The sequence below is a fragment of the Haematobia irritans genome, chromosome 1, assembly GCF_050003625.1.
Source record: "Haematobia irritans isolate KBUSLIRL chromosome 1, ASM5000362v1, whole genome shotgun sequence".
Classification (NCBI taxonomy): domain Eukaryota; kingdom Metazoa; phylum Arthropoda; class Insecta; order Diptera; family Muscidae; genus Haematobia; species Haematobia irritans.
This window is the reverse complement of record NC_134397.1, coordinates 4,577,767-4,604,159: the sequence shown is the minus strand read 5'-3', so window position 1 is coordinate 4,604,159 and position 26,393 is coordinate 4,577,767. Positions and strand designations below refer to the sequence as shown.

General features: G+C 34.4%; 1 protein-coding gene across 3 annotated transcripts in view; it reads left to right on the top strand.

Moving 5' to 3' along the window:
* Nlg1 (Neuroligin 1) overlaps positions 1-26,393 on the top strand; it is a 280,296-nt gene that overhangs the window by 221,657 nt on the left and 32,246 nt on the right. For all 3 annotated transcript variants that reach the window (XM_075289018.1, XM_075289017.1, XM_075289019.1), the window contains exon 8: positions 5,997-6,186. In XM_075289018.1, coding sequence (XP_075145133.1) covers positions 5,997-6,186 — 190 coding nt within the window. The remainder of the gene's footprint in view (positions 1-5,996; positions 6,187-26,393) is intronic.

Genomic DNA, 26,393 nt, shown 5'->3' with positions numbered 1-26,393 from the left:
GCAAATTTTGTTTCACATTAATTGAATATTTTAACACATTCGTTAGTTCGATTGCTCATTCATTGAGCAATTTTCATTCGAAGGAAATCAATAAAAGATTCATGCAATTATTTATGCATTTAAGTGGGTGTATTTAATTATGACGCAAGTGCATAATTTCCCATACTCTTTTATCATTGTAGAACAAGAAATTTAACTGGAAACTTTGTATTGTTTGGATTTTGAGAAAAAAAAATATAACAAGGGTTTTCTTATTAGGGTGTAGTAAACTTAAAAAAATATACCGATGGTTGTGGTAGGAGGTATAATAAATTATAAAAATAAGTATAAACGGCCGAAAGTTCAGCCATGCAGAATTTTATTAACCCTTCACCAAAGATTTCGTAGCAGCTTCCTTACATCTTCATCTACATCGAAATAAGTAATATATTTTATATAACAGGTATATACGGCCGTAAGTTCGGCCAGGCCGAATCTTATGTAGCCTCCACCATGGATTGCGTAGAAACTTCTACGAAAGACTGTCATCCACAATCGAATTACTTGGGTTGTGGTATCTTAAAACTTCTTAATAGAGCATTGCATCGGTCATATATATTTGTGTTCGAGAACATCTCGAAGCCCAACAAGTAAGGTAGAGATTTGTAGTCGTTCCCGTTTGGACCGATGTTTGTAAGTTCGAATACAACCATAACTCGTTCTCGTTTGTGTTGTATGAAACGGTCAATAAAACCACTTCAGTCTTCGGGATCAAACACAACGAGTCAAATTGTTTTCGAAAACATAGTGAAGGAATCGAGGATTTCGAATCTTTTTTGCCCTCACGAAGTAACAATAGCAACAAATTTTATATGTATTATACGCTTCTTTAGTTGTAAGTTGATGGAAAGGCGTTTGTGTATGAAGTAAAAAAAAAAAATAACATAAAGTGGACAAAACCTTCTGCATTTCTATGTAAAAAGGTATTAACAGCAAAACAAAATATTGCTCTAGTTTTTAGGAGAAACATTTGGGATGATATTTTTGGGCATTATAGTAAGTAATCGTTAAAAATGCAATTCACTTTTTCGTATAAAAAATAAGGGGCATTCGTATTTAAAGGAAATAAAACATTTTGTCTTTTTCTATAGAAATAAAATTTTGACAAAATTTTCCATAGAAATAAAATGTCGACAAAATTTTCTATTGAAATAAAATTTTGACAAAATTTTTTATAGAAATAAAATGTTGATACAATTTTCCAGAGAAATTTTCTATAGAAATAAAATTTTGATTAAATTTTTTATAGAAATACGATGTTGACAAAATTTTCAATAGAAATAAAATTTTGACAAAATTTTCTATAGAAATAAAATGTTAACAATTTTCTATAGAAATAAAATTTTTACAAAATTTTTTATAGATTTACTCGTTTGCGAATAAGTTCATTGTTCTTTACTTCTAAAAAAATTTCCCTGAAAACGAACATCGGAGATGTTTCGAAATATTGGATAATATTAAATAAAAATACAACTCCAAACAAGTATATACGGCCGTAAGTTCGGCCAGGCCGAAGCTTATGTACCCTCCATCATGGATTGCGTAGAAACTTCTTCTAAACACTGCCATTCACAATCGAATTACTTAAGTTGCGGTAACGCTTACCGATGGCAAGGTATCTTAAAACCTCCTAACACCACCTTCTAAATTGTATGTAAGTCCATACGTGGTATATATTAAATCAAAAAAGATCGATCCAATACGTATATAATTCAGTTTGACAAAGTAGACATAAAAATTTGACAAAATTTTATACAGAAATAAAATTTTAACAAAATTTTCTATAGAAATAAAATTTTCATAAAATTTTCTATAGAAAAAAACTTTTGACAAAATTTTCTATAGAAATAAAGTCTTGGCTCGAGTGGCAACCATGATTATGAACCGAATTTTCTCTAGAAATAAAATTTTGACAAAATATTCTATAGAAATAAAATTTTGGTAGACTATTTTTGGCTCTAGTGGCAACCATGATTATGAACCGATATGGACCAATTTTTGTGTGATTGGACCAATTTTGGTATGGTTGTTAGCGACCATATACTAACATCACGTTCCTAATTTGAACCGGATCGGATGAATTTTGCTCCTCCAAGAGGTTCCGGAGGTCAAATCTGGAGAACGTTTGATATGGGGGCTATATATAATTATGGACAGATGTGGACCAATTTTTGCATGATTGTTAGAGACCATATACCAAATTTCAGCCGGATCGGATGAAATTTGCTTCTCTTTTAGGCTCCGCAAGCCAAATCGGGGGATCGGTTTATATGGGGGCTATATATAATTATGGACCGATGTGGATCAATTTTTGCATCGTTGTTAGTGACCATGTACCAACACCATGTACCAAATTTCAGCCGGATCGGATGAAATATGCTTCTGTTAGAGGCTCCACAAGCCAAATCTGAGGGTCCCTTTATATGGGAGCTATACGTAAAAGTGGACCTATATGGCCATGTGCAATATCATCCGACCTACATCAATAACAACTACTTGTGCCAAGTTTCAAGTCGATAGCTTGTTTCGTTCGGAAGTTAGCGTGATTTCAACAAACTGACGGACGGACATGCTCAGATCGACTCAGAATTTCACCACGACCCAGAATATATATACTTTGTGGGGTCTTAGAGCACTATTTCGATGTGTTACAAACGGAATGACAAAGTTAATATACCCCCATCCTATGGTGGAGGGTATAAAAAGGCAGATTAAATACCTAAATAATTCCACTTTATTTATTGATGGATTTATATAGAGGAGTTAATAAATAATTATGAACCGATATGAACCAATTTCCAATACGGCGCCAACTTTCAAACGAATCAGATGAAATTTGCTCCTCCCGAAGTCTTCGATAGCAAAATCTGGGAAATGGTTTATGTAGGTGGTATATAAATATGGTGGTATATAATTATGTTAGAGGACATATACCAACATCTCTTGCCAAATTTCAAACGAATCAGATGAAATTTGCTCCTCCAAGGGTCTCCAGAGTCCGAACGGCATTCCACATTGCAGTGAATCCACTTAGAGAAGCTGAGAGGGGATAAACCTCCGCTGATGTTTGGTCCAAACAGGGTTTCAACCCATGACCCTGTCGGGCATGCTAACCATTGCACTACCGTAGCTCACCTTTTGTTCCGATCACACTTGCAGCACTTTATTTTCTCATGAAATTTTCTATAATCAAATTTCAAAGTGGCTATATCCTCGAAAGCCTTACGAATTCTATGTTTGAGGGTTTGACTCGATACTGGGCTGTTTATGCAGAACTTATCTTTTTCGTGGCCTCAATGGAAGAAGAAGCAAGGTTTAGATCACCAGATATAGGTGTCAATTGTTATGACCTCCTCGATAAATAGCAAAATTCGAAAATGTTTGAATATAAAAGATCACTATTTCATTAATTGCGCGTAAGTTCTTTACTTCATTGCAACCTGCAACTTTTCAAACTTTCTACAAATTTAGTTTAGCATAAAAGTTGGCAATTCGTTATCCGAACTTCTATTTGGTGGAAAGTGTTGGGAGCAGCGTTACCGTTGTGCCACTTTACAGGCACATTTGCCACTTTTTTTTGTCGGTGCCACTTTTGTGCCACTAAATGTGATACTTTTTATGATTTTGTGCCACTTTTCTAATAATTTATACCACTTTTTCAAAAGTTTAAGATTTATGGAAAGGTAACATTATAAATCGATGCGTTTTTCAGAAAATTTGATATTGTCTACCAACAATAAACAGATGTCCGTTAATTCTTACTATATGTGAGTGGCTATTATTCAATTTAGGTTATGTCAAATTTATTGTGGAGTTAAATATCGTTTCTATGATGGAATGATAATTATGAAAATTTTCGTAGTGCGACCGCAAAGAATAATCGATGATGGATCCCATGAGACCTCAATTAAAAAAGTTTGCAATCACTCTTGGAGACTGATTGTTGTAGTTCGGCAGACTATAATTCTGATAAATTACAAACAAAATTATTCTAACAGGTTGGCTGATAAGTCCCCGGTCTGACACATAGATGGCGTCTCTAGTATTAAATGCATATTTATTTTATATAGTACCGACTTTCAAATGATTTGTGTCAAAATTTGACGTCTGTAAGTCAATTAGTTTGTGAGTTAGAGTGTCTTTTGTGAAGCAACTTTGGTTATTATGAAAAAAAATGAAAAAAAGGAAGTTCGTGTTTTGATAAAATACTGTTTTCTGAAGGGGAAATATACGGTGGAAGCAAACACTTGGCTTGATAATGAGTTTCCGGACTCTGCCCCGGGGAAATCAAAAATAGTTGATTGGTATGCACAACTCAAGCGTGGTGAAATGAGCACGGAGGACGGTGAACTCAGTGGACGCCCGAAAGAGGTGGTTACCGACGAAAACATCAAAAAAAGCCACAAAATGATTTTTAATGACCGTAAAATGAAGTTGATCGAGATAGCATAGGCCTTAAAGATATCAAAGGAACGTGTTGGTCATATTATTCACCAATATTTGGATATGCGGAAGTTCTGTGCAAAATGGGTGCCGCGCGAGCTCACATTTGACCAAAAACAACAACGTGTTGATGATTCTGAGCGTTATTTGCAGCTGTTAACTCGTAATACACCCGAGTTTTTCCGTCGATATGTGACAATGGATGAAACATGGCTCCATCACTACACTCCTGGGTCCAATCGACAGTCGGCTGAGTGGACAGCGACCGGTGAACCGTCTCCGAAGCGTGGAAAGACTCAAAAGTCCGCTGGCAAAGTAATGGCCTCTGTTTTTTGGGATGCGCATGGAATAATTTTTATCGATTATCTTGAGAAGGGAAAAACCATCAATCAGTGACTATTGTATGGTGTTATTGGAGCGTTTGAAGGTCGAAATCGCAGCAAAACGGCCCCATATGAAGAAGAAAAAAGTGTTGTTCCACCAAGACAACGCACCGTGCCACAAGTCATTGAGAACGATGGCAAAAATTCGTGAATTGGGCTTCGAATTGCTTCCCCACTCGTTGTATCGCTCTTGAAGGGAACTATGTTCAATAATAAAAACGAATTTTGACAAAAAAAAATTGTTTTTCTTTGTTAGACCGGGGACTTATCAGCCAACCTGAAATATACATCTTTTTTTAAAGAGCTATATTGCAGTTAGTGATTTAGCATAAAAAATATTTTTATATTAAAGAAATTATAAAAATATACAAAGGCCATAAAGCCAAATTAGAAATTATTGCAGAAAGCATCCCTGAAACTGGTACAACTACAATAAAAACTTAAAATTTACTTACTTAAAATTTTACCCTAAAATTGTCAAATTTTATTATGGATTGACATAAAAAAATGGAATAATACACATTTCTTAAGTTTTAAGTTTTTTTGGTATAAGTTAATAAAAAAGAATGTGCCACCTTTTAAAAATAATTGTGCCACTTTTTGTGTCACTTTTTGAAAATTCCCAACGGTAACGCTGGTTGGAAGACCTTCGAAACAATTTTTCAATTTATTTTGCTTTATGATTACCTGTAAAACAGTTCTTCTTTCAGGGCCAAACTTTCTAAAGCAGAGCCCTTTATATTTTTCTACATTTTACATTTGCCCCCATTTTCACGAAGCTCCGTTAGTGCTACGTTAGCTAAAGAACTTTTAAACCGTTCTATTGACATATCTTCCATCTTGCTTATATTCCATATGCCAGTTAGCAATTTTTTCAGTTAAAGCTAACTGGAGAGAAGATATTTGCAATTTACCTTCTGTTAACTGGCAATTAAAGCCTAACGCAGCTACATGAAAATGGCTGTTTGTCGAGTACATTGAAAGCAAAAAAATAATTATTTAAATACCTATACAAAATTATGATCGATCGCCTATACAAAAGATTTTTCAATCTCACCATTTTTAAAAAAATCATTAATTACAAATTTGTATGCATTGGAATAATTTTGTACTGATTTTTAATTTTTACAGATACAGCGATATGTACACCAATCCCATTAAAGCCACAAACATGGAACATCGTGATGTTGTATTGGATATTTTATCAGATGCTCGAGTGGTGGGACCACTCATACAAACTGGCCTATTCCATGCTGAGGTCAATCGTCGCAATTATATGTATGTCTTTGGTCACAACAGCTTCGGAGGACCCCATGCCGTTGTAAGTTTACATTGCAATTCACAGTTTATTTTACAAAAGTATATTGACATGAAATTATCATTTCGTAAATGAAATGACACAAAAAAAGATCTAGAGTTCGTGTAAATAGGTTTGCGGTCGATTGCATTTCTTTTTTTTTTTGTGGCGCTATTGTTTTTATTAACAGAACAGAATTGACCAGATGCGAGATGTAACAATGGTCGATAATAAAGAGGATCTCTATGAAATATTTTTCATCGAATCAAATAAAATCAATTGGATGTCAATATGTTTTCTTTGGGCTTTTTGCGAAACATTTCATTTGATTGTATGTGTTTGCCATTTATAATGCTTAATCGAATGTGTTGAGAAGAAATGTGGTATATGTAAACAAGTAAAGAATGGATTAAAGATCGAATCACAAATTTATTTTGACTAATTTGTAGAAAACATGAAACTAAATGTTATAAGAATGCCATAAATAATAACAGCTGGAAATATATTTTAACATTTGTGCATTTTATACGTTAACAAGTATGTACGGCCGTAAGTTCAGCCAGGCCGAAGCTTATGTACCCTCCACCATGGATTGCGTAGAAACTTCTACTGAAGACTGTCATCCACAATCGAATTACTTGGGTTGTGGTAACACTTGCCTATGGCAAGGTATCTTAAAAATTCCTAACACCGTAATATATACCACATAGTCCATACGTGGTATATACTAAACTAAAAAAAGGCCGATTAAATACGTATATAATTAAGTCTAAAGTTTCTATAGAAATAAAATTTTGACAAAATAAAATTTTTACAACATTATCTATAGAAGTAAAATTTGGAACAAATTTCTATAGAAATAAAATTTTGACAATATTTTCTATAGAAATAAAATTTTGACAAAATTTTCTTTAGAAATAAAATTTTGAAAAAATTTTCTATAGAAATAAAATTTTTACAAAATTTTCTATAGAAATAACATTTTGACAATGTTTTCTATAAAAATAAAATTTTGGTAGATTATTTTTGGTTCGAGTGGTAACCATGATTAAGAACCGATATCATATGCTGACACCATGTACCAAATTTCAACCGGATCGGATGAATTTTGCTCCTCTAAGACGCTCCGGAGGTCAAATCTGGGGATCGGCTTATATGGGGGCTATATATAATTATGGACCGATATGGACCAATTCCTGCATGGTTGTTGGATACCATATACTAACACCACGTACCAAATTTCAACCGGTTCGGATGGCTTTTGCTCCTCTAAGAGGCTCCGGAGGTCAAATCAGGGGATCGGTTTATATGGGGGCTATATATATAATTATGGACCAATTTTGGCATTGTTGTTAGAGACAATATACTAACAACACGTACCAAATTTCAATCGGATCGGATGACTTTTGCTCCTCTAAGAGGCTCCGGAGGTCAAATCAGGGGATCGGTTTATATGGGGGCTATATATAATTATGGGCCGATATGGACCAATTTTTGTATGGTCATTAGAGAACATATGCCAACACCATGTACCAAATTTCAGCCGGATCGGATGATATTTGCTTCTCTTAGAGGCTCCACAAGCCAAATCGGGGGATCGGTTTATATGGAGGCTATATATAATTATGGACCGATGTGGACCAATTTGTGCATGGTTGTTAGATACCATATACTAACACCATGTACCAAATTTCAGCCGAATCGGATGAAATTTGCTTCTCTTAGAGCAATCGCAAGCCAAATTTGGGGGTCCGTTTATATGGGGGCTATACGTAAAAGTGGACCGATATGGACCAATTTTTGCACTGTTGTTAGAGACCATATAGTAACACAATGTACCAAATTTCAGCCAGATCGGATTAAATTTGCTACTCTTAGAGCAATCGCAAGCCAAATTTGGGGGTCCGTTTATATGGGGGCTATACGTAAAAATGGACCGATATGGCCCATTAGCAATACCATCCGACCTACATCAATAACAACTACTTGTGCCAAGTTTCAAGTCGATAGCTCGTTTCGTTCGGAAGTTAGCGTGGTTTCAACAGACGGACGGACGGACATGCTCAGATCGACTCAGAATTTCACCACGACCCAGAATATATATACTTTATGGGGTCTTAGAGCAATATTTCGATGTGTTACAAACGGAATGACAAAGTTAATATACCCCCATCCTATGGTGGAGGGTATAAAAACGTAAGATTTCATTTGTTTTCTGTAATTGGTTTTAAACAGCTGCACAATTTTTTGGAAATACTCTGTTTTTCTTTGGTCCATCACGGCTTGGGCACCCAGTACTAAAAAAACCAGTCCATTATCCAATTATTAGAGTTTGCGATTATTTTAAACAAATCTTTGGTAGCTCAGGTTCAAATCCAGATTCTTTTTAAAGTTGTTTCTTTTGAGATGTAATAATTTTAGTTTGGTTTGAAAATGCTAAAAAGTTTCCATTTGTAATGAATATGCTAAACGAGCAAACTTTGCTTTTATTTTCATTTATTTTATTTAGTTTAAATTATGACTCTTGCATATATTTTTCCCCCAGTAGCCAATAAACTATTATAAAAATCGACGTAAACCCTCTCTTCATTCCAACATTTTCGTTTTGTTTATTTGTTTAAAAAAATTAATATCTCCGTCGAAGAATAACGATGTTAGTCGAAATAATGGATAATAAATTAAACAATTTATCAAGTATTGTGAAATCGAATTTTTATTAAAAGGACCTCGAACTGAAATAAGAATAGATACATTTTTTACCACTTTTTTATTTAAATTATTTTAAATTAATTTAAATATCTGAAGTTAATAGTTGGGGGTACATACACGCAAAAAAATAATTCTTTCCTCCCAAACGAAATTTTAGACAAACAAAGTTCGTTTCTCATTTGCTTTTCGTTGAAAGGAAGTACATTTGGAAGAAAAGTATATACTTTTTGTGATAAACGTTTATTCTTTTCCAGGATGTAAAAACAATTTCATAAAGACTAACTCAAAAAAAAATTTTCTGTCTAATTGCATTTTCCCTCACATCTTTCTCACTTCCACGAAGTTTTTTAGTTCTTAGCACCTTTTTCTGTAATACCAACAATGTAGAAGAAATTATACGATTTTATAAATTTTTAAAATTTTTTTACCTTTCGCCTGGACGGAGAATCGAACCGCGGACCATGCACTTTGTAAGCCAACACACTAACCACTGAGCTATGTACCTGTTATGGTCATCAATAGATAAATATCCATATAAGTTATATTTATATAGCATAGCTTGCGGCGCCCACGAACCGAATAAACAAAGTTTATTTAACAGAAACAAACATTTAGTTTGGCACCGTGGAGCAGTGGTTGCTACGTCCGACTTGCATGCCAAGGGTCGTGGGTTCGATCCCCGCTTCGACCAAAGTTTTTTTTTTGTTTTTTTTTACATATATTCCAGATATGTTCGGAAGATTCCGAAAAAATGTTCAACATTACATTGTAGTATATTAAATTTTGAACTGTAAACTGTGTCTTATTAAAGACCTAAAGTCGGAAAAGAACAGTGTTTGATATAAACGAAATGGACTGTGTTGTTGTTTCAAAAATAACTTTTTTTATTGAAAAAAAAAAATTTGTAACAAACGAATTTTTTTGGTGATAAAAGTTTAAAATTTTCGAAGCAATTCAAAAAACTCTAACAAAAGAAAAACGTTTTCGGTACACGTTTTCCAAACGTTTTTTTTCTTTGCGTGTATGCGTTAGTCTGGAGAAACTAAGAATACAAATATCAAAAGTCTAATTTTCGATAAAAATGCTTTGTTTGTCAACAGAATACCAACTAAATTTTGGTAATTGTCGAAAAGTTTTTCAAATTTAGAAAAAAAATTAAAAAAGTAAAATTTTTAATTTTTAAAATAATTTGAAAAATCGAGTTTTAATTCTTTGTACACAAACTTATTTCAGGGGCACCATGTTACTTTTTCACGGCGATCATGTAACATTTTTATCGCAAAAATATTCTTTTCTCGTCAAACATAACATGTTTTCCGAAATCAGATACATTATTGCGAGAAAACAACATGCTGTCGAAAAACATGTTATATGTTTTCCGTTAAAAAGTAACATTTTGCTCTTGAAGCATAGTTGGGGTGATCATATTCTTTTTCTGGTGTACAACCCTTAGGCCAAATACTTCGAAAATGTGTTTTTTTTTACTTTTTTAAGTATCAAAAATTGTACGCATATTCACTTATATTTTCATCTTCCTACTGTAACGAATAAGAAAGACTATAACCAAAAATAAGACAATAGTGAGTGAAAATTTTATAGAAAATTCTGTTAAAATTTTAATTATAAAATTCTATAATTTTATATATTGACCATTAGTGCTCTCAACGCTTCTTCAACACGTATATCACTCATATTCCCGTCTTTTGTATTGAACCAAGAAAAACGTTTTTATTGGGTGAACTCATCTCATAATCCAAAGACAACAATAAGCCTGAAATTACAGAATTGTCTGCATTGTCTGTATCGTCGCCTGTCGATAGAATCCTTTTGTTTTTGGGTGAATAAATATCCTGACATTTGTTTTCTGTGGGTGCGTGCGTGCGTGTATGTCTACATGTGGGTTATTTCTTTTGTTTTTGTCTCACATCGATAAAGCTCTCTTCAATTCAATTGGAATTTATTGAAATTGTTCATCACATTGTTTACAGTCAACATGGACTCACTCTCTCTCTCTCACCCTGTCTTTCACACACATATCTATACTCACATATATGAAATGCATTAAGAGAAGACAATTGGAAAGTGTGCAAAAAAACATTTCATATTTATCAATTGAAATTAAAAAAAGGGGTGTAGCCTTGTAAAGGCTACAAGGAAACCACCACTGATAGTTTACTTCGTCAGAAGAATAAATTACAATATTCGCATGATATTTGCTTATTGCCTTGACTATGATGATCTGTAACCGCAAGGACATAATGGAAACAAATAACTAAAGACTGCAGAAAATAAAGAATGGTTGTCGACAGATGGTGTACTTTTTTTAATCCCCTTAAGAGTTCCTTATGTCATTTTATATCGAATATTTTACCATTTGTTGAGGGCATGATTCACAATGTAAAAGCTTAAAATTTTTGATAGGATTTCAGGAAACTGAAATCAGTTACTATATGGCGAGTTTTTAAATTGTATATGTATGTATTATTTATAATCACACAGAAAGAAAATTTAATTAAAATTGAGTCCACCAGTTTTTTCATTGGCACAACGATTTTTTTTAACGATAAAAATGTTCATTATTATTTCGTTACTTAATAGAAAATGATATAACCAAAAATTGCTTTGTACAATTGCTGAAAAAAATGCAAATTTTTAACCCTAATGTCAATTTATGTATAACTGCACAGAAAGTTGAGCTACCCAGTTTTATACCATCCACCATAGGATGGGGGTATATTAACTTTGTCATTCCGTTTGTAACACATCGAAATATTGCTCTAAGACCCCATAAAGTATATATATTCTGGGTCGTGGTGAAATTCTGAGTCGATCTGAGCATGTCCATCCGTCCGTCCATCTGTTGAAATCACGCTAACTTCCGAAGGAAACAAGCTATCGACTTGAAACTTGGCACAAGTAGTTGTTATTGTTATACGTATAGCCCCCATATAATCGGACCCCCAAATTTGGCTTGCGATTGCTCTAAGAGAAGCAAAATTCATCCGATCCGGCTGAAATTAGGTACATGGTGTTAGTATATGGTTTCTAACTACCATGCAGAAATTGGTCCATATCGGTTCACTTTTACGTATAGCCCCCATATAAACGGACCCCCAAATTTGGCTTGCGATCGCTCTAAGAGAAGCAAATTTCATCCGATCCGGCTGAAATTTGGTACATGGTGTTAGTATATGGTCTCTAACAACCATGCAAAAATTGGTCCACATCGGTCAATAATTATTTATAGCCCCGATATAAACCGATCCCCCGATTTGGCTTGCGGAGCCTCTAAGAGAAGCAAATTTCATCCGATCCGTCTGAAATTTGGTACATGGTGTTGGTATATGTTCTCTAATGACCATGCAAAAATTGGTCCACATCGGTCCATAATTATATATAGCCCCCATATAAACCGATCCCCCGATTTGGCTTGCGGAGCCTCTAAAAAACGAAAATTTCATCCGATTCGGCTGAAATTTTGTACATGGTGTTGGTATATGTTCTCTAATGACCATGCAAAAATTGGTCCATATCGGTCCATATCGGTCCATAATTATATATAGCCCCCATATAAACCGTTCCCCAAATTTGATCTCCGGAGCCTCTTGGAGGAGCAAAACTCATCCGATCCCCAATCACACAAAAATTGGTCCATATCGGTTCATATTCATGGTTGCCAATCAAGCCAAAAATAATCTACCAAAATTTTATTTTTATGGAAAACATTGTCAAAATGTTATTTCTATAGAAAATTTTGTAAAAATTTTATTTCTATAGAAAATTTTGTCAAAATTTTATTTCTATAGAAATTTTTTTCCAAATTTTATTTCTATAGAAATTTTTTTCAAATTTTACTTCTATAGAAAATGTTGTCAAAATTGTATTTTGTCAAAATTTTATTTCTATAGAAACTTTAAACTTAATTATATACGTATTTAATCGGCCTTTTTTAATTTAATATATACCACGTAGGGACTATGTGGTATATATTACGGTGTTAGAAAGTTTTAAGATACCGTGCCATCGGCCAGTGTTACCGCAAGTAATTCGATTGTGGATGACAGTCTTCAGTAGAAGTTTCTACGCAATCCATGGTCCTGGCCGAACTTACGGCCGTATACACTTGTTTTTATTGGCATAAAGAAAATTGTTGATTGTCACAATGAAAATAGTTATTAATATTATGAATTGTTTCATTATTTAATAGAAAACCCATATCTTATCTCCAAGTCATGCATTCTGAAGGCATCAACCGCTTCTTCTGGTGTCAAACAATGTTGACCTCTTATTTTATTTTTTGCGTACGGAAATAAAAAGAAGTCATTTGGACCCAACTCAGGTCTATACGATGGATGACCCATCAAATCGATGTTTTGAGTGCTCTCTTATGCAGTTGTTTGAATCGATGTATGAGAGCTCGCATTGTCACGATGAAGAGTCTTCGGCGATTGGTTTTCCTGATTTCTTGGAAGACACCTGACCAACTAATGGATATGTACCATTCAGAATTGACTGTTTTACGTTGGTCTAGTGGTACGACGGCGATCATTTACGTGGAAGTGCTTCGTGAGCGAGCAACTTATGTTGGCTTTGGCTGATCTTGAAACACCCATAGAGTCAGACGACCGCTCTTTACGTGTTTCGAAGCACCAAAACCGCGTGTTTCGAAGCACCAAAACCGTATTTTTGGAACATTTATTTCAAACCAGTCGACACGAGCCTTAGTTTGAGCAATAAAAATTGTATGGGATACAAAGCGAACACATTTTGTTGACGGTCAAATGTTCACGCAGGTTGAACTCACCATATCATCGATAAACACTGGTCATTAATGGACGTTTTTTTGCCAAACATTCACTTCATCGACGCACTGTTGTGAATTCATTTCATCGACGCACTGTTGTTGAGTTAATCCACGCCAAAAGTTTTAAAAAATAATCACACGACAATGTTTACGATTTAATTCCATTTTTTGGGCGACATGATTATTTTAAGTTGCTGTAAATAGCACAAATAGCGCTCGTTTGTCAAAACGTTCTCATTCCTTATAACCTCAAAAATATGAAGCTTTACGATAGAGCTGTCAGTTGGAAGATGCTTAAAGGTGGAGCAAATGTGGTTGTCACATTTCCCATATTGGCATGGTAATTTGGGCGCTGAAACGGCTAGGCCATATTCAGAAATATTAGACTCTTTTTCCACAATTTTCGTTCGGCCTTCAAAATTTTGATTTTAAGATGAGAACAATCCTACTTATAGGTATTCGATTTGTCAAAAAAAAAAAAAAAAAAAAAAAAAAAACTAGTATATACAGCCGTAAGTTCGGCCAGGCCGAAGCTTATGTACCCTCCACCATGGATTGCGTAGAAACTTATACTGAAGCCAATGGCAAGGTATCTCAAAACTTCCTAACAACGTAATATATATCACATAGTCCATACGTGGTATATATTAAACTAAAAACGGCAGATTAAATACGTATATAATTAAGTTTAAAGTTTCTATAGAAATAAAATTTTGACAAATTTTTTATAGTAGTAAAATTTTGACAAAATTTTCTATAGAAATAAAATTTTGACAAAATTTTCTATAGAAATAAAATTTTGTCAAAATTTTCTTTAGAAATAAAATTTTGACAAAATTTTCTATAGAAATAAAATGTTGACAAAATTTTCTATAGAAATAACATTTTGACAATGTTTTCTATAGAAATAAAATTTTGGTAGATTATTTTTGGCTCGAGTGGCAACCATGATTATGAACCGATATGGACCAATTTTTGTGTGATTGGGGATCGGCTATATATAACTGTAGACCGATATGGACCAATTTTGGCATGGTTATTAGAGACCATATACTAACTCCATGTCCCATTTCTTCTCTTAGAGCAATCGCAAACAAAATTTGGGGGTCCGTTTATATGGGGGCTATACGTTAAAGTGGACCGATATAGACCACTTTTTGCATGGTTGTTAGAGACCATATACTAACACCACGTACCAAATTTCAGCCTGATCGGATGAAATTTGCTTCTTTTAGAGCAATCGCAAGCCAAATATGGGGGTCCGTTTATATGTGGGCTATACGTAAAACTGCACCGATATGGACTAATTTTTGCATGGTTGTTAGGGACCATATACTAACACCATGTACCAAATTTCAGCCGGATCGGATGAAATTTGCTTCTTTTAGAGCAATCGCAAGCCAAATTTGGGGGTCCGTTTTTATGGGGGCTATACGTAAAAGTGGACCGATATGGCCCATTTGCAATACCTACATCGATAACAACTACTTGTGCCAAGTTTCAAGTCGATAGCTTATTTCGTTCGGAAGTTAGCGTGATTTCAACAGACGGACGGACGGACGGACGGACATGCTCAGATCGACTCAGAATTTCACCACGACCCAGAATATATATACTTTATGGGGTCTTACAGTAATATTTCGATGTGTTACAAACAGAATGACAAATTTAATATACCCCCATCCTATGGTGGAGGGTATAAAAACACTAAATTAGAAGATCAAAAATATATATAACGTCGTTTAAATTTTATCAAACTTTGCTGTATCATTGATGAAAAAATCCAGGGAATTAACTATCAAACAATTCATAATTCTTAATTCATTGTTTCCAAAAGGTAACCGTGGAAACAAGCTGATTTACTGGCTGAAAACCCAATATTGCACGCAATTTACGGTAGACATTCTCCATGATCCCCAAGTTAGGGAGCCACCGTGGTGCAATGGTGCAACCCGCCTTGCATACACAAGGTCATGGGTTCGATTCCTCTTTCGACAGAACACCAAAAAGTTTTTCAACGGTGGATTATCCCACCTCAGTAATGCCGGTGACATTTCTGAGGGTTTCAAAGCTTCTCTATGTGGTTTCGCTACAATGTGGAACGTCATTCATTGTCATTGAGCTTAACATGGAATCGGGTAGCACTCAGTGATAAGAGAGAAGTTCACCAATATGGTATCACAATGGACTGAATAGTCTAAGTGAGCCTGATACATGGGGCTGCCACCTAACCTAACCTAACCACGATCCCCAAGTTAAAAATTGGGTTTCTTAAAGACGGGTCAAGCGTAGGCTAGATGTTCATATCGTTTGGTTCTATGGTTTCTTTAAATTTCAATTAAATCGAAGAATAAGTGAGTTTTACCATCAGAAAAAAGGACAAATTGTACCCTCCATCCTAGAGAGATACCGAATACCAATCTCTTAATTCGCCAAAAAGAGTAAATGGGAGATAATAAATTTATTTTCTAATAATCCCAAAAAAATTTGCTATATGTTTTCGTCGATTTTTTTCTTATTTTTGCATAAAATCTCTATTTGAAGAGACTCAATGGCCAACTAGACAAAGACACATATGTTAATGAAAATAAATATGCATTTGTTTGCTATTAAGAGTGGTATTTTTTTCATTTTTTTATGCCAGCATTCATGGATAAATGTATGCTCTACAGTCCTTTGGCTCTACAATAACATATATTGTTTTTTTTTTTTTTCATTTGTCCAATGCCAAACGGATATGGTCATGGCAGAAAATTGGATGCCAAAAAATAAACAACCATCATAAATATGACGAGGCTTTAAATATATGTTTATGGAATTTTCCCGACTTTTCATTTTGGGTCTAAGCCAGTGTAGCTAGACAAAAAACCTTCAAATCCTACGCCTCTAGTAAACAAAAACGAAAATAGAAAAATGGAGAGCAACTTGGTACATGCTGTTTTACAACAATGTAACAAAGCCCTTAACATAAAGTCTAAATAATAAAAGAGCAAATACATTAAACAATTTCGGAACGAGCTAAGTCGATATGGAGTTTTATACCTTTTTTAGATATTTTTAATTACAACTTATAAAAAACGTTCTTATATATATTTTTCATTTTCTATATATTTTTGAGATATGAAAATTAATTATATAAATAAAAATTATTTTTTATTTTATTTTTAATTTTTTTATATTGTATAAACTTATCTCATTATTAAGTGAAGGAAATGTGGGTTGTATTTCCACAAAAAATATGGTGTGTTTATAATATCACATATAACAAATATCCAAGTCATAAAAAGACGGAATATCCATTTTTCCTGGCCATTGGTTATATTGGTCGGTTTGACCATAAAATGGCATGTTAGTCGTCGTCCCTCTCGTCTATGCTTTTTACTCTATGAGTAGGCATGCATATGAAAGTGGGAGGAAGTGTTTTTTTTCTTTTGATTTGCCAAACATTGGCAGTAACCTAAACATTTTGGTCACGTTGTAAAACTTAACTTCCAACCGGAGTTTTTATTACAATCGGGTGGTGAATAAAGCGCGCACACTGACACACACACACACTTGTACACATACATATATACAGAAATAGACAAAATCAAAACTTATGCGTTTGGGGTACAGTTGAAAGAGAAATATGGCCAAAGTGCTAAGTAAACGATCTCAGGGATTTATGCAATAGGGAAGGATTTTTGTTGCAACCATTTTGTCTCGTTTAGCAGCATTGGCAAAAAATAGAGTTTTAGCGTTTAGTGAGAATGAATTTAATGCATACTTGGAATTAAGAGAACAATAGCATTGAAAAAAAAAATATTAAAACTAGAATATAGACTTGGAGAAAAGCTTACGAAGATTTTTTATATTAAAACAAATATTTATTCAGATTTTATAAAGCTTTCGAAATGTGGGAACAGTGATGCCAATTTGGTGCTTTTAGCGTTCACAATTGCGTACAAATGCTTCAAAGGAAATCACTACCCAAAAGTTTTATAATACATCTTTGGAAGTTTTTTTATGCCCTCCACCATAGGATGGGGGTATATTAACTTTGTCATTCCGTTTGTAACACATCGAAATATTGCTCTAAGACCCCATAAAGTATATATATTCTGGGTCGTGGTGAAATTCTGAGTCGATCTAAGCATGTCCGTCCGTCCGTCCGTCTGTCCGTCTGTACGGCTGTCCGTCCGTCTGTGGGAATCACGCTAACTTCCGAACGAAACTAGCTATCGACTTGAAACTTGGCACAAGGAGTTGTTATTGATGTAGGTCGGATGGTATTGAAAATGGGCCATATCGGCCCACGTTTACGTATAGCCCCCATATAAACCGATCCCCAAATTTGGCTTGCGGAGCCTTCCGGAGCAGCAAAATTCATCCGATCCGGTTGAAATTTGGTACGTGGTCTAAGTATACGGTCTCTAATAACCATGCAAAAATTGGTCCATATCGGTCCATAATTATATATAGCCCCCATATAAACCGATCCCCAGATTTGACCTCCGGAGCCTCTTGGAGGGGCAAAATTCATCCGATCCGGTTGAAATTTGGTACCTGATGTTAGTATACGGTCTCTAACAACCATGCAAAAATTGGTCCATATCGGTGCATAAATATATATAGCTCCCATATAAACCGATCCCCAGATTTGACCTCCGGAGCCTCTTGGAGGGGCAAAATTCATCCGATCCGTTTGAAATTGGGTACCTGATGTTAGTATACGGTCTCTAACAAGCATGCAAAAATTGGTCCATATCGGTCCATAATTATATATAGCTCCCATATAAACCGATCCCCAGATTTGAACTCTGGAGCCTCTTGGATGAGAAAAATTCATCCGATCCAATTGAAATTTAGTACGTGGTGTTAGTATATGGTCTCTAACAACCATGCAAAAATTGGTCCATATCGGTCCATAATTATATATAGCTCCCATATAAACCGATCCCCAGATTTGACCTCCGGAGCCTCTTGGAGGAGCAAAAGTCATCCGATGCGGTTGAAATTTGGTACATTTCGTTAGTATATGGCCTCTAACAGCCATGTAAAAATTGTAAAATTTTATTACTATAGAAAGTTTTGTCAAAATGTCATTTCTATAGAAAGTTTTGTAAAAAGTTTATTTCTATAGCAATGTTTGTCAACATTTTATTTCCATAGAAAATTTTGTCAAAATTTTATTTCTATAGAAAATTTTGTAAAAAATTTATTTCTGTAGAAAATTTTGTCAACATTTTATTTCTATAGACAATTTTGTCAACATTTTATTTCTATAGAACATTTTGTCAACATTTTATTTCTATAGAAAATTTAGTCAACATTTTATTTCTATAGAAACTTTTGTCAAAATTTTATTGCTATAGAAAATTTTGTCAACATTTTACTTCCATAGAAAATTTTGTCAACATTTTATTTCTATAGAAAATTTTGTCAAGTTTTTATTTCTATAGAAAAATTTGTCAAAATTTTATTTCTATAGAAAATTTTGTCAAACTGAATTATATACGTATTTAATCGGCCTTTTTTTGTTTAATATATACCCCTTATGGAAAGTTTTACGATACCTTGCCATCGGCAAGTGTTATCGCAACCCAAGTAATTCGATTGTGGATGACAGCCTTTAGTAGAAGTTCCTACGCAATCCATGGTGGAGGGTACATAAGATTCGGCCTGGCCGAACTTACGGCCGTATATACTTGTTTTTTATTTTTATAGTAGCACATTGAATTTCACCGAGCTGGAGTAGTTTTTGTAGTGGGAACAGGTATGTTCGAATTTATAATATATTTTTGGTGCTTTTTGCACTTCGGGTGCTTTTTGCATTTTGGCATCACTGTGTGGGAAGTTTTCAGTACACAGAAAAAATATCACCAGTCATAATCATAAATCATTGAATCAATTCAGGGTTTGGTGAAAGCTCCTATTTATACCCTGCGCCACACTGTGGATCAGGGTATTATAAGTTAGTGCATATGTTTGCAACACCCAGAAGTAGACGAGATAGACACATTGTGTCTTTGACCAAAATGCTCAGGGTGGGCTCCTGAGTCGATATAGCCATGTCCGTCTGTCCGTGAACACATTTTTGTAATCAAAGTCTAGGTCGCAGTTTTAGTCCAATCGACTTCAAATTTGGCACAAATATGTGTTTTGGCTCGGAATAGAATCCTATTGATTTTGGAAGAAATCGGTTGAGATTTAGATATAGCTCCCATATATATCTTTCGTCCGATATGGACCAGAAGCCAGAGTTTTACCCCAATTTGGTTGAAATTTTGCACTACACAGAAAAAAATTTCACAAAAATTTTTCCAATTAAAATTTTAATTGAGTTTTAAAAAATATTCAATTAAAAATTTAATTGATTCAACAAAATTTTTAATTGAAACAAAAATCAATCACAAAATTAATAGTATCAATTAATTTTTTAATTGGATCAACTAATTTTTTAATTGACCTTCAATTAATTTTTTAATTGATACTATCATTTCCGTGATTGAAGACATTTCAATTAAAAGATTAGTTGGATCAATTAATTTCGTGATTGAATAAGAAATTTTTTTTTTTGTGTGGAGGATTACAATTATTATTAAATTTTATTTTTATTTTAAATTTTATTTAATTTTAAATTTTATTGAAATCGGTTCAGATTTAGATATAGCTCCTATATATATCCTTCGCCCGATTTACACTCATATGACCACAGTGGCCAATCTTTTACTCCGATTTAATTGAAATTTTCCATAGGGAGTAGAATTAGCATTGTTGCTATGCGTGCCAAATTTGGTTGAAATCGGTTCAGATTTAGATATAGCTCCCATATATAGCTTTCGCCCGAATTACACTCATATGACCACAGAGGCCAATTGTTTGCTCCGATTTAGTTTAAATTTTGCACAGAGAGTAGAATTAGCATTGTAGCTATGCGTGGTTGAAATTGGTTCAGATTTAGATATAGCTCCCATATATATGTTTTTTCTGATTTCGACAAAAATGGTCAAAATACCAAAATTTTCTTTGTAAAATCGCCACTGCTTAGCCGAAAAGTTGTAAAAATGACTCTAATGTTCCTAAACTTCTAATACATATATATCGAGCGATAAATCATAAGTAACCTTTTGCGAAGTTTCCTTAAAATTGCTTCAGATTTAAATGTTTTCCATATTTTTTTACTAACATTGTGTTCCACCCTAGTGCATTAGCCGACTTAAATTTTGAGTCTATAGATTTTGTAGAAGTCTATCAAATTCTGTCCAGACCGAGTGATATTTAAATGTATGTATTTGGGACAAACCTTTATATATAGCCCCCTACACATTTGATGGATATGATATGTTGTCGAAAATTTAGATCTACAAAGTAGTGCAGGGTATATTATAGTCGGCCCCGCCCGACTATAGACTTTCCTTACTTGTTTTAAACTGACTTTGATCACAGACGGTATTCGTTCCAAACATGAAGCAATTTCTATTAAAACAGGCAGAATGTGTTTGTAACCTCCACCATGAATTGCGCACAAAGTTGTAATAAAGATTGTCATCCACAATCGAATTACTTGGCTTATGTTACACCATACAGAGTCCATTTTAGATAAAAATGCAGATTAATTCATATTTAAGCCACTTTAGTTCTCGCCCATTCTATAAATATATGTAATTATGAACCGATATAGAGCTAACATCGACCACAGGATCGTATGAAATTTGTTCGTACATGAAGCTTAAGAAGTTAAATCTGGGTCCGGTTTATATGGGGGATATATGTAGATCGATATGGGCCAAATTTTGCCTGGCTCTGAGAAAGCAAACATTGACATCACGCACCAAATTTTAAATAGGTCAAATAAAATTAGCTCTCCCTAGAGGATCCGAATCGATTTATATTTGGCCTATATATAATTATAGAGCGATATGGACCAATTTTTGCATGGCTCTGAGACAGTATAAATTTCAAAGGGATGGATTGAAATATGCTCTTCCAGAAGGCAACAGACGTCAAAGTTTCAAGTCTATAGCTTTTTTGTTTGTTAAGAAGTTAACGTACTTTCGACAGACGGACGGATTAATGGGCGGACGGACAACGCTAGATCGACTCAGAATTTAACTATACGGTCTCAGATCAATATTTCAATGCTTTACCTCCAAATTTGTCATTCCATCTGGACAAATTTGGAGGTAAACTAATCCTATGATGGAACAATTAATTTAGTCCGACCTTTGGTGTGAACGAAGGTTACTTTAATATTTCGCAATAGGGAAATTCTATTGTCGCATACTGCACCCAGAGAAGGAATATGATCACCTCAAACACGTTTTAAGAGCAAAATTTTATTTGTGGATGGTGACCATTTAACATGGTTGTCGCAACCATGTTATTTTCTCGGAAATTATTTATCTGATTTGGGCAAGCAGTTTATATTTGACGAGAAAACAACATTTTTGTGACAAACATGTTACATGGTCACCATACAAACATAACATTTTGCTCTTGAAACATGTTTGAGGTGATCATATTCCTTCTCTGCGTGTGCCAATTGACAGCTCAATCGTAAAGCTTAACATTTTTAAGGTTATACGTAGCCATGATGTTTTGATATACGAGCGCTATTTGTGATATTTACAGCAACTTCAAAGATTAATCTCGCCCAGAAAAATTTAATTAAATTATGAACATTTTCGTGCGATTATTTTTTACAATTTCCGACATAGATTAACTCAACAACAGTGAATCGGTTAATTAAATTATGGGCAATGAATGTCCGTCAAGGAGCAATGTTTATCGATGGTATGGGGAATTCAGTCGACGTCGTAGTTGTCTCCAAGACGAATTTGGTGAAGGTCGTCCAAAATCAGTTGTTGTTCGGGAAACCACACAGCATCAAGTGCGCCAAATGATATTGCAAGATCGTCATGTGACCTTAGGCATTAATGGGACCAGCATATATTCAATATTGCATGAACATTTTAAGTCAAAAAGTTTGTTCGCATTGGATCCCACATAATTTGTTAATCGCTCAAAAAAAGGCCCGTCTCGATAGGTCGAAAGAAATGCTGCAATACTATGATCGCGGTGCTTCTAAACACTTCATGACATTGTACCAGGTGATGCATCGTGGATATACGCTCGAAAGTGACCTGTCCCAGTTCTGGTGAAAACATATAATAGGGACTGAACACATTAACATGAGTTTATAATTATCATTCGTTTTCTACTTTAACTAGATTTTTATTTGTAAAAATTTTAGTCATATTTTCTTTTCAATGTGTGCAAGTCGTTTATATTGAAATATGTTTTTTTTCACAGTTATATTCATAGCTTAAGCTTTAACAATCAACCTTTATGTGATTTTCCCTTAAACTTTTAACCATACATACATTGGAAACCTTCAACACACGCACACATACATACCAAGCCAATTTGACTCTCCATTTAAGCCAATATATGTGGCTGAAATTTCTCTATTTGCATGAATCACAGGAGCAAAATGCTAATTAATGGTTGTAATTATATTCGGGGTCAAATGTCCGTTGTAGATATTTTCCTTGTCGTTTTCCTATCTGTTTTTGCATTTCTTTTCGAGTAATCTCATTACCCACACTTACATTCAGATATGTGTATGTGTGTGAGCGATTAAAGGTCAGACAACAATCATTTATGAAAGCTCAGTTGGGAGATGGAAGAAGTTGTCCAAACAAAATAATACTCACGCATACACATACACAAATACTCATACATTCATACAATAAGCACAAAATAAAACGGCAAAACGAAGTGTTTATGGTCCAATATATTTGACGCTTTATTACAAGTTCACGAAGTGGTGTGAAAAATTGCTATACTATAAGAAAAAAATTAATTGGAAATAATTTAAAGAGTTTTCAAATAAGTCTTCCCTATAGCCTATAGCCCTATGAGGTTAGGGTTTAATAACTTCGGCCTGTTGGAAATTAAGAAAAATATTATGATGTATTCCTTATAAAATTATGGATTTCCGATCTCTTCCTAAGTACAACTGTCCCAACTAGGGGCTAATCAACTTTTTGTCAAAAAAAAAAAAAAAACTATTTTTATACCCTGCGCCACACTGTGGAACAGGGTATTATAAGTTAGTGCATATGTTTGAACACCCAGAAGGAGACGAGATAGACACATGGTGTCTTTGGCAATAATGCTCAGGATGGATCCCTGAGTCGATATAACTATGTCCGTCTGTCCGTCCGTCCGTCTGTCTGTGAACACATTTTTGTGATCAAAGTCTAGGTCGCAATTTAAGTCCAATCGCTTTCCAATTTGGCACATGTTCCTAATTTGGGTCAGAATAGAACCCTATTGATTTTGGAAGAAATCGGTTCAGATTTAGATATAGCTCCCATATATATCTTTCGCCCGATATGGACTATTATGGACCCAGCAGCCAGAGTTTTATACCGATTTGCTTGAAATTTTGTACAAACATAACGCTTAGTAGTGTAGTCAAGTGTGCAAAATTTGATTGAAATCGGTTCAGATTTAGATATAGCTCCCATATATATCTTTCGCCCGATATGGACTAATATGGTCCTAAAAGCCAGAGTTTTGGCCCAATTTGGTTGAAATTTTGCACAGGGAGTAGATTTAGCATTGTAGCTATGCGGGCCAAATTTGGTTGAAATCGATTGAGATTTAGATATAGCTCCCATATATATCTTTCGCCCGATATGCACTAATATGGACCCAGAAGCCAGAGTTTTATCCCGATTAGCTTGAAATTTTGCCTAAGGAGTACAATTAGTAGTGTGCCAAATTTGATTGAAATCGGTTCAGATTTAGATATAGCTTCCATATATATTTTTCGCCCGATATGGACTTATATGGCCCCAGAAGCCAGAGTTTTGGCCCAATTTGGTTTAAGTTTTGCACTAAAAATACAATTAGTAATATAGTCATGTGTGCCAAATTTTATTGAAAGCGGTTCAGATTTAGATATAGCTCCCATATCTATGTTTTTCTGATTTCGACAAAAATGGTCAAAATACCAAAATTTTCCTTATTAAATCGCCACTTCTTAGTCGAAAAGTTGTAAAAATGACTCTAATTTTCCTAAACTTCTAATACATATATATCGAGCGATAAATCATAAATAAACTTTTGCGAAATCTCCTTAAAATTGCTTCAGATTTAAATGTTTCCCATATTTTTTTACTAAAATGTTGTTCCACCCTAGTGCATTAGCCAACTTAAATTTTGAGTCTATAGATTTCGTAAAAGTCTATCAAATTCTGTCCAAATACTCGATTTGTATATTTAAATGTATGTATTTGGGACAAACCGTTATATATAGCACCCAACACATTTGACGGATATGATGTGGTATCGAACATTTAGATCTACAAAGTGGTGCAGGGTATAATATAGTCGGCCCCGCCCGACTTTAGACTTTCCTTACTTGTTTTTAATGAAGTCTGATCCTCTAAAATAATTTTTATAGCGATCAAATTGATCAATCGAAATTTAGCAAAAAGAAGTGGAAAAACTTTTCAACTTGTTGTCAAAAAAAAAATCGATTTTTATACCCACCACCATAGAATGGTGACGGGGGTATAATAAGTTTGTCATTCCGTTTGTAACACATCGAAATATCGATTTCCGACTATATAAAGTATATATATTCTTGATCAGGGAGAAATTCTAAGACGATATAACAATGTCCGTCTGTCCGTCTGTCTGTCTGTTGTAATCACGCTACAGTCTACAATAATGAAGCAATCGTGCTGAAATTTTGCACAAACTCGTCTTTTGCCTGCAGACAGGTCAAGTTCGAAGATGGGCTATATCGGTCCAGGTTTTGATATAGCCCCCATATAAACCAACCTCCCGATTTGTGGTCTTGGGCTTATAGAAATCGAAGTTTTTATCCAATTTGCCTGAAATTTGAAATCTAGAGGTATTTTATGACTATAAAGAGGTGTGCCAAAAATGGTGAGTATCGATCCATGTTTTGGTATAGCCCCCATATAGACCGGTCTCCCGATTTTACTTCTTGGGCTTATAGAAACCGCAGTTTTTATTCAGTTTACCTGAAATTGGAGATCTAGAGGTATTGTAGGACCACAAATACGTGTGCCAAAAATTGTGAGTATCGGTCCATATTTTGGTATAGCCCCATATTGACCGATCTCCCGATTTTACTTCTTGGGCTTATAGAAACCGCAGTTTTTATTCAATTTACCTGAAATTGGAAATCTAGAGGTATTGTAGGACCACAAATACGTGTGCCAAAAATTGTTAGTATCGGTCCATGTTTTGGTACGGTCCCCATATAAAACGACCTCCCGATTTTAGTTCTTGGGCTTATAGAAACCGTAATTTTTATCCAATTTGTCTGAAATTGGAAATCTAGAGTATTTTAGGACCATAAAGAGGTGTGCCGAAAATGGTGAGTATCGGTCCATATGTTAGTATAGCCTCCATAAGAACGATCTCCCGATTTAACTCCTTGGGTTTCTAGAAACCGTAGTTTTTATCTGATTTGCCTGAAATTGTAAATATTCTGGTATTTTAGGCTCACAAAAACGTGTATCGGATTAAGTTTTTATCGGTCCATTTGGTAATGCCTCCATATAGACCGACTTCACTTCTTGAGAGTATAGAAAGCGCACTGATCATGAAAATTGCTTGAAACTCAATGTAAAATTTCCAGATTTTACTTCTACAGACTTAAGATTTCAAATCAAGACGTTATTTTATA